Source organism: Elephas maximus, chromosome 8 (assembly GCF_024166365.1).
Source record: "Elephas maximus indicus isolate mEleMax1 chromosome 8, mEleMax1 primary haplotype, whole genome shotgun sequence".
In the NCBI taxonomy this organism is placed as follows: domain Eukaryota; kingdom Metazoa; phylum Chordata; class Mammalia; order Proboscidea; family Elephantidae; genus Elephas; species Elephas maximus.
The window spans coordinates 62,660,806-62,675,709 of record NC_064826.1 but is presented as its reverse complement, the minus strand read 5'-3'; the positions used below and the strand labels follow the sequence as shown (position 1 = coordinate 62,675,709).

The window sequence follows — 14,904 nt, the reverse complement described above, 5'->3', positions numbered from 1 at the left end:
CCTATAAGACAGAGTAGAACTGCCCCATATGGTTTCCAAGGCTGTAATCTTTACAGAAGCAGGCTGTCACATCTTTCTCCCACGGAGCGACTGGTGGGTTTGAGCCACCAACCTTTCAGTTAACAGCCAAGCGATAAACCACTGCGCTGCGAGGACTACTAGGGCATTCTAGTAGATGATTTGTATTCATAATTTCACTTAAGTCGATCCTATAAGTGTTATCATCTCCATTTTACAGATAACTAATGTTCGAAGAGGGTAAGTGACTTTCTGAGGTCATACAGGAAGAAACAGGGATTTACATCCAGGACCAGTCATCACCAAAGTCTGTGCCCTTTGAACAAACATGCTGTAAAATCAACTTGTTAATCAAAAGGAAGGAGGGAAAAAGTATTAGGACTTAAGCCCTCACAAATCCAAGTGAACCTTGGGGAAAATCCTTGCTAAAAAATCCCAAGAATCATATTTGTTTTGGCATGGCAGCGCCTAAGGTGATAGGACAAGAGAAATGACTTTGCTACAGTTTGAAATGAATGCAATTTTGCCATTGTATTTTGTGATAATCTCCTCTTAGGGGAAAAAAGAATGCTTTTTTTTTTTCCTGGGTGGGGCGGGGGAGGAGGTGTATGTGTAAATGGAAATGTGTTTCTTTCATGAAGAGTTTATCTTATCAGCGTTAACTATTATAGAGTATAATGGTGAAGGGGGATATTTGAAGGAAATACTTGGAAATCACCTAAAATTCTCTTTCATAAAAACATAACAGTATTCAGTTTTCAGATATTTTCCCCCAAATGTTGCTTATCTCATCAAATAAATTGGTCTCAACAGGGTGGCATGGCAGTGCCCTTCCAGTAGGCTCCTCTGTAGTTTATGTGGGAGTTCAGCATAGGAAGAGGCTCAAGGGAATGAGAGACAAAAGAAGCACTTATGCAGTAGAATATAATTCTAAGGAGTGATTATGGAGAAAATACTCTGAAAGAAAAGGAGAATCATAAGCTAGGTAAAGAGAAAAGAAACTGAGATACAAAAGCAGAAATATCATCCATGCAATTTAGATCCAACAAAGGTGATTAGCAAACTTTAGTTTGTATACTGTTCCCCCCATAGCACCTGGCTAAACAACTGGAAAGTCATACAAAGTAAGAAATTGGTGGTCGATTTTGATATAATAAAATGTAGGAAAGTTATGAACCATAAGTAATGTCCTGTATAATAATTTTTTTACATGCTGATCCAGTAAAGCGATTGCAGTCTTTATTTCGGATGTTCTCAGTGAGTATAGGTATAATCTTTCAATTTTGTTATTCAAACCCTCCTCCCCCCCAAAAAAAGTGTATATAAGGAAGGAATATTTTAAAAATGTGGAAACAGACTTCAGATTTGCTAATATTGGTAGAATATATCTCTGTTGCTAATTTTGTCTTTAAATAATCAATGTAAAAGAATTAGTATATCATCTCGGGAGGGAAGGGATATATCTAAAAACAGACAAGATGATATTTCTTAGTGGTTCCTTTTCCTACAGTGGTTTGAAAAAATATAGGACTTTTATGAGCCTCTGTCTTATGGTAGACAGAACATTCCTTTCCCATCTTCAGTCCTCTCACATAAGTATGCCCTAGGATTTCCAGATGGACCAATTCTTTTTGGTACAGTGACTCTGTATTCCTTCCATCTTCTTTTGATGCTTCCTGCTTCATTCAATTTTTTGCTCATAGAATCCTTCAATATTGCAACTCGAGGCTTGGATTTTTTCAGTTGACATTCAACCATTTCACAAGGTAGCATATGATCAAGAAGCAATGGTATTGAAGAAGTCTAAGCTGCACTGAAAGCACTGGCAAAAAACAAGGCTCCAGAAATTGGGGGAATACCAGTTGAGATGTTTTAACAAATGGATGCAATGCTGAAGGTACTCACTCCTCTATGCCAGGAAATTTGGAAGACAGCTACCTGGCCAACTGACTGGAAGAGATCCGTATTTGTGCCCATTCCAAAGAAAGGTGATTCAACAGAATTCGGAAAGTGTTGAACAATATCATTACTATCACACGCAAGTAAAATTACGCTGAAGATAGTTCAAAAACGGTCAAAGCAGTGCATCTATAGGGAACTGCCAGAAATTCAAGCCAGATTCAGAAGACGATGTGGAATAAGGGATATCATTGCTGATGTCAGATGGATCCTGGCTAAAAGCAGAGAATACCAGAAAGATGTTGATCTGTCCATGATTACAGTCACTGTTTATTTATTGGAAGAATATATTTGCGTGGAAGAAGTCATTGGTCTTGCAAAATCCTGTGATGCAACCTCCAGCATCGTTTTTATCACCAAGGCCATGTTTTCCAACTACCAATACTTCTTTATTTCCAACTTTTGAATTACAATCATCAGTAATTATCAATGTATCCTGATTGCATGTTCAATCAATTTCAGACTGCAGAAGTTGATTAAAAATCTTCTATTTCTTTATCTTTGGCCTTAGTGGTTGGTGAATAAATTTGGATAATAGTCATAGTAACTGGTCTTCCATGTAGGCATATGAATGTTATCCTATCACTGACAGCGTTGTACTTCAGGATAGATCTTGAAATATTCTTTTTGATGATGGATGCAACGCCATTCCTCTTCAAGTTGTCATTCCCAGCATAGTAGGCCATATGACTGTCCAATTCAAAATGCCCAATACCAAGTCCATTTCACTTCACTAATGCCTAGGATATCAATGTTTATGCGTTCTGTTCCTGTCATGGATGGAATTGTGTCCCCCCAAAAAATCTATCAACTTGGCTAGGTCATGATTTCCTTGTATGATTGCCTGCCATTTTATCTTCGGATGTGATTTCTGTGTATGTTGTAAATCCTATCACTATGATGTAATAAGATGGATTAGTGGCAGTTATATTGATGAGATCTACAAGATTAGATAGGGTCCTAAGCCAATCTCTTTTGAGATATAAAAGAGAGAAGTGAGCAGAGAGACAGGGGAACCTCATACCACCAAGAAAGCAGCACCAGGAGCAGAGCGCCTCCTTTGGACCTGAGGTTCTTGTGCTGAGATGCATCCAGACCAAGGGAAGACTGATGACAAAGACCTTCCTCCAGGCTGACAGAGGAAGCCTTCCCTAGAGCTGGTGCCCTTAATTCAGACTTCTAGCCTACTGGACTGTGAGAGAATAAACTTCTCTTTTTTAAAGCCACCCACTTGTGGTATTTCAGTTGACTAAGACAATTTCATTTTTTACAATTTCCAGTTTTCCTAGATTCATACTTCATACACTCCATGTTCTGATTATTAATGGATGTTTGCAGCTGTTTTTCTCAGTTTGAATTGTGCCACATCAGCAAGTGAAGGTCCCAAAAGCTTGACTCCATCCATATCATTATTTCATTTTCCTTCGATCCACAGTCAACACCCATGGAAGCAGCAGTCAAGAAATCAAACAAAACATTGTGTTGGGCAAATCTGCTGCGAAAGACCTCTCTGTTAAAAAGCAAAGATGGCACTTTAAGGACTAAGGTGCACCTGACCCAAGCTGTGGTGTTTTCAATCACCTCATATGCATGGAAAAGCTGGGCGTTGAATAAGGAAGATGGGAGAAGAATTGAAGCCTTTGAATTATAGTACTGGTGAAGAATATTGAATATACCTAGACTGCCAAAAGAACAAACAAATCTCTCTTGGAAAAATACAGCCAGAATGCTCTTAGAAGATAGGATGGCGAGACTTTGTCTCCCATACTTTGGTCATGTTTACCAGGAGGGATCAGTCCCTGGAGAAGGACATCATGCTTGGTGAAGTAGAAACACAACGAAAAAGAGAAAGACCCTCAAGAGGTAGATTGACACAGTGGCTGCAACGATGGGCTCAAGCATAACAAGGATTGTGAGGATGGCGCAAGACCAGGCAGTGTTTCTTTCTGTTGTACGTAGGGCCACTCTGAGTGAGTCAGAAGTGACTCAACAGCACCTAACAACAACATCTGTCTCTATCTCAGTCTCAAATCTTTCAGTCTTTCTGTTTCCTTTATTGTCCCCCATTTTGTTCTTTCAACCTCTAGTTCCTTCCAGCTCAGCTTTAAGTCATAGTAATGAAGAACCAGCCAAGTCCGACTCATGTTTGTTTTGTGTGTTTTAGTTGAATCATTCCTACAGTCATAAAATGATTCAAGAGAGTAGAATTAAACCCTCCGTCACCACTAAACCAAAGACTATACTCGAAGATTATGTTCAGATTTTTCCACCTAAAATATGCCATAAATTATATGGATATAAGGATATTTAACGCAGCTAATCTGAGGGAGTGATTATTCATAATAACTTCAATGAAAATACTCAGTGTTTCCTCAGTATATGGCGCCTATAGGTCACAGACCTGATAGAGCCCAGATTTTTACCATAGAGCCTTATTTAATGACAGATTATATCATATAAGGGTTCTGTAGTGGTCTTACATCTCAGTACAGCATCCACCCGTCACAGCACACCCAAGATTTCATCATGGTGAAAGATTTCATTTTTTCTTTGCATCCTTGTACTTCTCTGTACCCCTGATGGACATAGTATCCTCAATCATAAAAACCAGCTCATATGTACTATTTGTAATTTTCAGCAAAAAATGGAATAGATTGTTTTAAAAGTTTGTTTTCCTTCATCACCTACCTCTTGGTCAGCTGAGACTGTTGATTCAAATTAGACCCGTTCCTCCCTTTCATGTGACCCATTTCCCCTGTCTTGTGATTATGTATTTGTGTCCAAAGATCCATTTTATGGAAGTTAATTGCATGCATTCAGGGCTCAGAGGCTCTCTGTAAGTCAAGCCAACCCAAATCTGAATGTTTATATAATAATGAATATAATGCAGAACTTCTGCTTGCCACACTCCTTATTAAAGGAGGTCAAACTGATGGGCCAGTTTTAACTCAAGGGTGGCAAGCACATTTCATTTTATGAGCCAAGTGCACCAATAGGTAGAGATGATACTTGTGGTTCTGGCAGTATGGTAGACTAGATGACTCAAAGTCACCTGTTCCAGTACCCACCTAAATGCATAATGAAACTATCAAGAAAGTTAAGGATATTGCCAGGGGCTAGAAATAAAAAACCAAACCCGTTAATGTCAAGTTGATTCTGACTTATAGCGACCCCACAAGACAGAGTAGAACTGCACCATAGGGTTTCCAAGGAGCAGGTGGTAGATTCAAACTGCTAACCTTTTGGTTAGCAGCCGAGTTCTTAACCATTGTGCCACCAGGACTCCAGAAATGAAAAGGGAGCTAGAAACTGAAACAGTAAGGGTATGAGCTTGCTGCAGCTGAGCTTCGGGCATGGATTTCAGTGCCCACTGGGGACGGGAGATGGTTTTATGCCTTTGCCTAGGAGGAACACCCGTTCAGGTTAGTGTGCTTTGTTTACCTCCTGGTACTGCTCCGTTGTACTCAAAAGTACTTTCATACCTGCCTCTGTTGGATACCAGTATTCTTCAAGAAGGGTGAGGGGGCTTGGCATGTTACATAGCCATTTAACCAACTTATCAAATTAACTGACACTCTCTATTCACTCTATAAACTTACTGATTGATGCCCTGACACACCCACCACTCCAGCCGTTTAAGATCTGTGCTGCCCAACAAGGAGAGGTCAGTTGTGTTTGTTCCCAACCCTCATTAAAGCTAGTTATGCTTAATTTTGTAATTTCATAATCTAATTTAATATTATGGAAACAGATAAAATAAGAATGTGAAAAGAAAGATAACTGTTGTTTCTGTGAAACCTAAGTTGAATGATTTGGGAAGAATTAAAATTTGTGTATTGATTAAGGCATGGGCAAAACACCATAAAAGATTGGGCTAGGCATAGAATTTAGAAGTCCAAAAGAGCCATCAGTAAGTTTACAGAGAGAATAGAGAAGACCAGTCAGTCTAGCGAGTTGCTTTGTCCCTTGTTAAGGTCGAGCAAGAATTTAAAGGCACTTGCAAAGCAATTTGAGTACAAAATAAAATTATTACAACATAAAAATGAAGCATACAGGCAAACTTCATTATTATGTTGTAATAATTTTATATAGGTTATTAATGTCCTTTGCAATCATATACAGTCTCTATAGCTCAGCCTCTGGGATAAAACAGCACAGGGGTTTGGTGAAGAGTATTTAGCAGAGGAGCTGGGTGTCTCACAAAGGAGTCTCTCGGGAGTTGTGTACTCAAATTGCAGAAGTTTGAGGGGCAAACTTGGTTTGATTCTTAATTCTGCAGTTTGTTATATGTCCTTAGGTAAGTCATGTAACATCTCCAATAATCCGTTTCCTCATGTGAAATTAGGAATTTTTATCATGGAATTTTTGTGAGGATTAAATGAGATAGTGTTTGGGGTGCACTTGGCACCATGCCAGACAAAAAGTTAACTGTTGATAAATGATTACTGTTAAGTTTCCATTTTCTGGTTTTTCCAAAATTTTCACTTTTTACTTTGCTACCTTTTAAGACCTATCTGAATATCTTTTGAACCCAACTCTGTGATTCTTTATGAATTTGTCTCCATTAGTGATATTCTGTGAGTTGCCAGAAATAGTTCTCTATTGCACTTGAAAATAATTGTTTTCAGGAATAATCGCCCAAATAGAAACAATGGTTGAAGAACTTTAAAGTGTCTTCTAGCTAATTAAATGCAGAGATTCTTCATAAGTGAACTTTATAGCAGAGGACCTGGGACATTTCACATTTACAACAGTAGTTAAAAATCTGCTATCCGACTGTTTTGTGCATTGGCAAGGTATGTTTGGCAGTAACGAACACCAAGGTGTGAGGCAAGAGTAACACTGACTGTGATGGTTAAGGTTATGTGGTAACTTGGCTGGGCCATGATTCTCAGTGGTTTGGCAGTTATATAATGAAGTAGTCATCCTCCATTTTGTGATCTGATGTGGTCATCCCCTGTTTATCACATAACACCAATTTTCGCATAACGACCTGGTCTTCGGAACCTAACCATATCTGTAAGTGAGGAGTGGTATAATCAGAAAAATAGGTGGCTCACTGCAGTGTTCAGACACACTGAAGGCAAAAGACCCATGAGGAAGTACTGTAATAGCAGAGCAGTGAGGAAAGCATGCTCTGAGGACCTGAGAAGCATCTAAGTGGGAACAGTTTCAAAAAATCCCACACACCCATGGTTTAAGACTAGGACAGTGATGCATTTCACCATATGAAATTTAGTAAAACTTTTAAACTTGGACCAGGCATATGATGGTGGTAGTGGTGTTAGTTGCCACCGAGCCCCTCCCCCTGCCATGGCAACCCCATGCACAACAGAATGAAATGCTGCCTGGTCCTGCATCACCCCTTGATCAGTTGCAGATCAAACTATTGATCTGTAGGGTTTTCATAGGCTGATTTTTAATAGCCAAAAATTTTTTCCCAGTCTGTAGGTTCTCTTTTTACTCTCTTGGTGAAGTCTTTTGATGAGCATAAGTGTTTAATTTTTAGAAGATCCCAGTTATCTAGCTTGTCTTCTGGAGTTTAAGTGTTGTTGGTTGTGGTTCGTATCATGTTAATGTCATGTATTAAGGCCTCTAGTGTTGATCCTATTTTTTCTTTTGTGAACTTAATAGTTTTTGGCTTTATATTTAGGTCTTTGGTCCATTTTGAGTTAGTTTTTGTGTATTGTGTGAGGTGTGAGTCATGTTTCATTTTTTTGCAAATGGACATCCAGTTTTGCCAACACCATTTGTTAAAAAGATTGTCCTTACCCCATTTGATGGACTTTGGGCCGTTATTGAAGATCAGGTGACCACAGGCATATGGATTTACATCTGGGTTTTCAATTCTGTTCCATTGGTCAATGTTTCTGTCATTGTAGCAGTACCAGGCTGTTTTGACTACCATAGCTGTATAATAGGTTCTGAAGTCAGGTAGTGTGAGTCCTCCTACTTTAGTCTTCTGCTTCAGTAATGCTTTACTTATCCAGGGCTTCTTCCATTTCCATATAAAGTTAATGATAATTTTTTTCATCTCTTTAAAGAATGTTTTTGGTATTTGGATCAGGATTGCATTGTATTTGTAAACAGCTTTGGGTAGAATTGTGATTTTCACAATGTTGAGTCTACCTATCCATTTATGTAGATCTCTTGATTTCTTGCAGTAGTGTTTTGTAGTTTTCTTTGTATAGGTCCTTTACATGCCTGGTTAGATTTATTCCTAAGTATTTTATTTTTTTAGGGGCTATTATAAATAGTATTGTTTTCATGATTTCCTTTTCATCGTTCTCTTTATTGCTGTATAGGAATCCAACTGATTTTTGTATGTTTATCTTACATCCTGCTACTCTGCTCAATCTTTCTATTAGTTCCAGTAGTTTTTTCATGGAGTCTTTTGGGTTTTCTATGTATAGTATCATATCATCCACAAATAGGGACAGTTTAACGTCTTCATTACCAATTTGGATGCCCTTTGTTTCTTTTTCTTACCTTATGCTCTAGCTAAAACTTCAGCACAGTGTTGAACAGGAGTGATGGTAAAGGGCATCCTTGTCTTGTTCCTGTTCTGAAGGGGAATGTTTTCAGCCTCTCTCCATTAAGAATGATGTTGGCCATTGGTTTTGCATAGATATCCTTTATTATGTGGAGAAATTTCCCCTCTATACGTATTTTATTCAGAGTTTTTATCAGGAATGGGTGTTGGACTTCGTCAAAATGTCATAGGCTGATTTTTGAAAGTAGATTTCCAGGTCTTTCTTCCTAGTCTGTCTTAGTCTGGAAGCTCCGTTGAAACCTGTTCAGCATCATAGCAACATGCACACCTCCACTGACAGACGGGTGGTGGCTGCACATGAGGTACATTGGAGCACTGCTGTTATAATGATTGCGTGATTACCCATGATTGTAAAACATGGGATTTGGGAGCCTCCAGGTATTGATGAGAAATCTTTACCATAAGTAAAATGCAAGAAAAACCTTTATTTACCAAAGAAAAGATGTCTCAATTCTTCACTTCTGTACACATAAAGAATATTTTCTTCCTGTTAAAAAATGATAACTTATGTACACCCGAGTACCTCATGAGATTTGATTCCTTGGTTTGGAAGTTTAGGTCAGGGTTTCATGACACATCCCAGTTTATTGGCCTAATAATGTATTTAGCACTTACTTTCTACCTCCTAGTTCATTGTGTAGTGCCTGGGGTGCTTGACAGTTTACAAGCGGTCATCCAAGGCCTGAGGACTGGTCTGTATTCACCTGAAATAACACAGGAAGGAGAGCCAGGAATAGAATGAAGATATGGCATGTATGGCTAATTCCTGCCATGAGACCAGAACTGGATGGTGTCTGGGCATTTTGAACATTCTGAACATTTTGATCAAAGATTCCATAGAAGAATCCTGATCAGAAAGGGAAAAATGCAGAAAGGAATTTCAAATTCTCATGGACTCTAGACTTTCTGGAGCCGTGGAGGGTGGATGAACCCCTGAAACTATTGCCCTGAGATAATCTTTAAACCTTAAACCAAAAATTTCCCCTGAAATCATCTTAAAACCGAACAATAGTGTAACTTAACTAGTAGGAAAGGTCTGCCTTGACCATTATGTTTTTTAAAGAACTATCTGCATGGGATCAAATTGACAACAGCAACTCAGAAGATTAGATAGGAACCTTGGGGGCAATGAATTGATGTTAATGAGGGAGATGAACAACTCAGAAAAAAAGGGTGAGAATGGTTGTACAACTCGAAGAATATAATCAATGTCACCAAATTGTACATGTAGAAACTGAAACAGTGTATGTTTTCCTGTGTATATTCTCAACAAAAACAAAATAAAATTTAGGAAAAAAATGATAATGACGAATATGTTTGAGTTGTTAATCTAAGAAAATTCCTTGCTTAAATGTATCTTTATTCTTTTAGGCCTCTTTTTCGTGGAAGTTCAGATGTTGATCAACTAGGAAAAATCCTGGAGTAAGTAATAACTATGATTTTATATCAGTGATCGTAGCATTAAAACATTTACCATGACTTTCTTCTGCTGTTCATATAATGTGTTTATCTCTTGTCTTTCTTACTCCAAGCTGCTGCTGCAGACAGTGTTACTATTTGTGTGGTGAGTGGGCACATGGTACAAGAGTTGTTTTATGCAGAGCCTGTCATGACATGTGGCCTAACTGCTCTGATCTGAAAGCTGTATGTTGCTTGTGTGGGTCTTTTGGCTGCCCTGCTTTCCTTGCTTGGCTGAGCTCCACTTATTTAGTTCAGATGCGTTGTCTGTTTCTGGTCACTTCAGATGCACCCGCCATGAAAGGTAACGTGCTCGGTGGCCAGGTAATCCATCCCTGCCCAGTGAGTTTACTGTCCCCGTTGAGTATCCTCGGTCATCCAGATTGATTTTTTGCACTGTTTTGTTTTGTTTTCCTGGGCAAAAGATGGTATGCTACACAATCCCATTTTTTTTTGGAGCGCCTAAATAAGAAATAAGAATCCTAGGTTCCAATCCTAGGTTTGTGATTAAATAACTATGCAGCCTTGAGCTAGTCCTTTAAAACACCCTATAAGGACTTACACAGTGCCTGGCACGTATTAAGTGCTTTAAAGATGTTAGCTATTATTATTATTCATTATTATTTATTCAACCTTTTTTGCTCCTTAATGTCTTCATATGAGAAATGAATCTCTGGACTTAAATTCCCTGTAAGATCCTTTCTTGTGTTCAGATTCTTTGGTTCTAGTTGTCTGTTACATAGCTGATGATTTCCAAAGTTTCAGTCATATCTACATGTTTGTGTATGTGAGAGTATGGATGCTCTTATGTTCCTAGAATGTAACAGGGGCTTTTCTTCTCACCAAGCATGTGATACGGCATCATTTTGGTATCCAGGCATTTGCAAAGCCCCATCAGAATTGGGGTGGAGTAGGAAGAAAGTGGGAGTCCAAGACCAAAAATAACCCTGATCGTTGGTCTCTGACGTTTTATAGGAATCCCAGTGATTTTTGTATTTGCAGTCTATAAGGCTGCAAAAAACAGTGCCCCTAAAGAACAGAATTATACTTTAACACTATACTCAAGGATGACTCCTTAAAACAGTTGGAATAAAACTGGAATCTGACTTTTTCTTTTGGTGACTGGAAGCCTCTCCAGTAGACTTCTGTCAATGCCAGTGCCACAGCTAAGTCAGAACCCAGTGGCTTTAAGGCCTGAAGAAACATCTGCCAATTTTATTATCTGAGGGCTTCCCAGGTCCAGGGCAGCTGCCATTACTGCTGCTACTGCTGGTACTACTGACCACGCCTGTAAAATGGTTGAATTTAGCGCAAAGGCTTCATGTCACTCCCCTGCTTCTGGGTATCAAGTTCTTTTATTATATTGCTATACACTCCCATCTTCCCATGACCATTGACTATATTTTGTGTGCATGTGATCCTGAAGAGGGAACAGTGAAAGCCACTCATACCATTGACCCTGTGTTAAAATGAAAATCAATCTTTACTGAAACCAGCTTGCCAGGGATCAAAGGCAATCAGTCACCTGTTCTCCCTCACTTACACCACCTGGGAGTTCAGTTCACCTCCAGCACTGACATCTGCAATCTTGTTAACATTGTTAATACCCCTTAAGCCAGGGAGATGGACCACAAGGAACATTTGATGGTAAGTTTTACTTGCTTCCAAGGGAAAGCCAGTTTCACTTTTGGCAAAGTCTGGCAACCCGAGGTTGCCAACAGAAGAGAAGCCATAAAGTTTGATATGTTTTGTGCTTTTCAAGCACAGTTTTGCGTCTTGGTTTCTGACATTGTTTCATCAAAATTATCTTTTATTTCCTCTGAATGCATTACCTTGCCAGAGAAAAGGGACAATGCTGCACCCTAGTGTCACTTCTCAGGTACTTGAAAAATGTCTTCTGTCCCTGCCATCACTGCCATTTATAGGATTTGTGTCCTGTAAGTCTTTCCAGTATAAATGTCAACTTTTAAGGCTTATATTCAGCTGTCCAAATAGTGAGATTAGATTCAAGCACTTTTTAATGGACCTGTCGGAGTTTCACAATGCTCATTTATGGGCCATCAAAGTTCATACTGGACATTAAATTGAATTTTTTTGTTTTTTTTAAGGAAAGTCATTTTTTTTTTAAGGGCAAAAACATTTCTATGTTTAGGGAGATTTATGCTTTCAAAAACCAGCAAGTGCTTTGAAAGTGAACCTGAATGCTTTTTAGTCCATGGCATTGTAGAGCATTTTTAAAAGCAGTATCATGGTTAAATGGAAGCAAAACATTGGATTTGGAATAGGAGAATGCGGCTCTGCAGCTGAATTCACTGTGTGTGACTTTGACAGTTCATTTCATTCCTCTTTCTCAGTTTTCTCATCTATAAAATGGGAATAATAATGGCCGACCTATGTATCTCAGTGAGTTGTTACAGGAATCAGAAGAAGTGATAAATTTAAAAACACTTCTCAAAGTTACATATATAAATGTATGTTGTATAGATTTAATTATGTACCACATAATTAAATACATTCCTAAATGCACAGAAACACACTATTTCTCTGAAGGCTTTTGTCATCCTGTTTCCTATATGGCAAGATTTAACTCAGTATAGATATACTCAAACCTGTGGATAAAAAGATTTTAAACTATTACCAAAAGTTGTAACAATCAATTTCTAAGTGACTGTGCAAAATGTTGATATAAAAATGGCTAAAAGGCTGAAAACGAATGAGAGAAACCATAAAAAGATCTTTAATAAACATTCTTCCTTCTTTTTTCTGCCCTGTCCCATTCTTTCCAAACATAGACACTTGTACATTTCCTTTAGTAATTACAGTGGTATTTTTGTTTTCTTCCTTGTACTCCTATTTTAGGCCTTGCTATTAAAACAAATTTTCATATTGTTCCAGTTGTCATTTATGTTCATTTGTCCTAGTAAATCTGTCAGTCTGCTGTCTTTGCCTCACTAACACGGCCACCCAGCATGCCTGACAGGCAAGATCAAGGTGTTTTGTGTGTCTGATGATACAGGTGTCTGCTCCTTGCAGGTGAATTCTTTGACCTGGGCTCTGTTGAGGTGAGGGAAGAGGGAACAAAGTCATACAAAAGTCCTGAGACCTTTATCACCACATCTTCCCGAAACCTGGGAATATATTCATGAGAACACCCCTCCATGGGCCTTAATCCCAGGGAATGCAGACCGAGGAGAAGACCCTGACATGGACCAGCATCATTTCTAACCGTAGTTAAAATAGTTTGGTCCAGTATTTAAATAGTCATATGTACAGAACATTTTACTGTCCACAGAGCTCTGATTTTTTAGCTCAGAATTAACCAGACTCTATGTGAGATGTAAGTTTTTGCATCCCCCAATTTCCCTTGTTCAAACCTACTTACTACCTACACATTATTTTTCATTGGAAACTATCAATTCTATCTAAATTGCATATATATTATCTAGGACCACTGACCTAGTAATATTTCTGAAGAACGTTAAGTTACACATGAGTAGAACTCAAGCTGTTCATATTTTAGTGTGGTAGTCATGCATTTCCTATGTATTTTGGATTAATAACATTATTTTCTTATTATGATAACAATGCATTACGTATTGATGTTGCCAAGTACTCTATATAAATGACTACTGATCCTCACAACAACCATAAATGATTATCCGTATATAAATAAGGAAACTGAAGCTCATAGAGGCTAAATAATTTATCCTTAGTCACATAGCCAGTAAGTGGCAGGTGCAGAATTGTAACCTAGGTCTGCCTATTTCCAAAGCTTGTGTTCTTTTTATCGCTTGATGCTGTCTGCACATTGCTGATCCCAGAATGATTTTCAGGGGAAACATAAATGATACTCTTTTTATTTATTCTGTCCTCATATTTGAATATCATAGACTTTCTTTATAAAAAAGTATTTGCATAGGACAAGACTACCATATCTTCTAGCCTCACTTTCTATCTAATTCTAATGTGTGTACATAATTGCTGTTTGGTGAATTGTTCTTTAATGGAAAATGCAACCAAATGTACATGTTAATAAACCATGTTGGATGAGCAGGCTAAAAGCACGCCAATACTGCGTGTTCAATCAAAACACAAAAAGCAGTTGGGCATAAAGGAAAATATTATATGCCCGTGTGGTCTCCTTTGAATGCATACATCCCACATCGTCACTTACGTCAGGGCTTGCCCCCTAGTAATGTCATATTTTCCATTTCTACATTATTTCCTACATTTAGTGTCTGTACTGCCAGAGTGATATCTTATCTCTTCCCAGTGAAGTTTGCAATTCTGCTGTGAGATTACTCTCCACCCAAGGATCACCATATTGCAGTAGGACAGAGATAAATGTCAGCCATACAAATGAGGGGCTCCTGGGGCCCTGCGCACCCTGTGCCTGCCCCCTTGGACTTTGCCTTCATCTAGAATCTGGTGGAAAAACAGCTTCAGCATAGCAGCTAATGCTTCTGTTCACCTGTGGTTCTTTTGTAGTGTAATTGGACTCCCAGGAGAAGAGGACTGGCCTAGAGATGTTGCTCTTCCCAGGCAGGCTTTCCATTCAAAATCTCCCCAACCAATTGAGAAGTTTGTAACAGATATTGATGAACTAGGCAAAGACCTACTTCTGGTAAGTTCATGGAATGCATAGTTGATCTCCACTGTACTGATGAAAGACCTGCCTTATCCAAGCTGAGTGGTGGGCACAGGTGTCAATGCAGCACCTGCTACCAGCAGCACGTGTCCCAGTCACACAGGGCAGGAGGCTACAGTCTCTTCACAGGTTTCATTTCCACACCTGTAGTAGCTGGTGGCTTTTGATTCTGGAATGTCGTCAGTTCTTATGGAAAGAAAAAAATTCTGGTCCACACTCTAAATCCATTCTTTTTCATTCGTTTGAATATAGTCTTAGAAGCCTTTCA

General features: G+C 38.7%; 1 protein-coding gene across 3 annotated transcripts in view; it reads left to right on the top strand.

Moving 5' to 3' along the window:
• The window catches only part of CDK6 (cyclin dependent kinase 6), a 276,759-nt gene that overhangs the window by 245,747 nt on the left and 16,108 nt on the right, over positions 1-14,904 (top strand). For all 3 annotated transcript variants that reach the window (XM_049894331.1, XM_049894332.1, XM_049894335.1), the window contains exons 6-7: positions 9,902-9,952; positions 14,477-14,612. In XM_049894331.1, the coding sequence (XP_049750288.1) occupies positions 9,902-9,952; positions 14,477-14,612 (187 nt within the window). The remainder of the gene's footprint in view (positions 1-9,901; positions 9,953-14,476; positions 14,613-14,904) is intronic.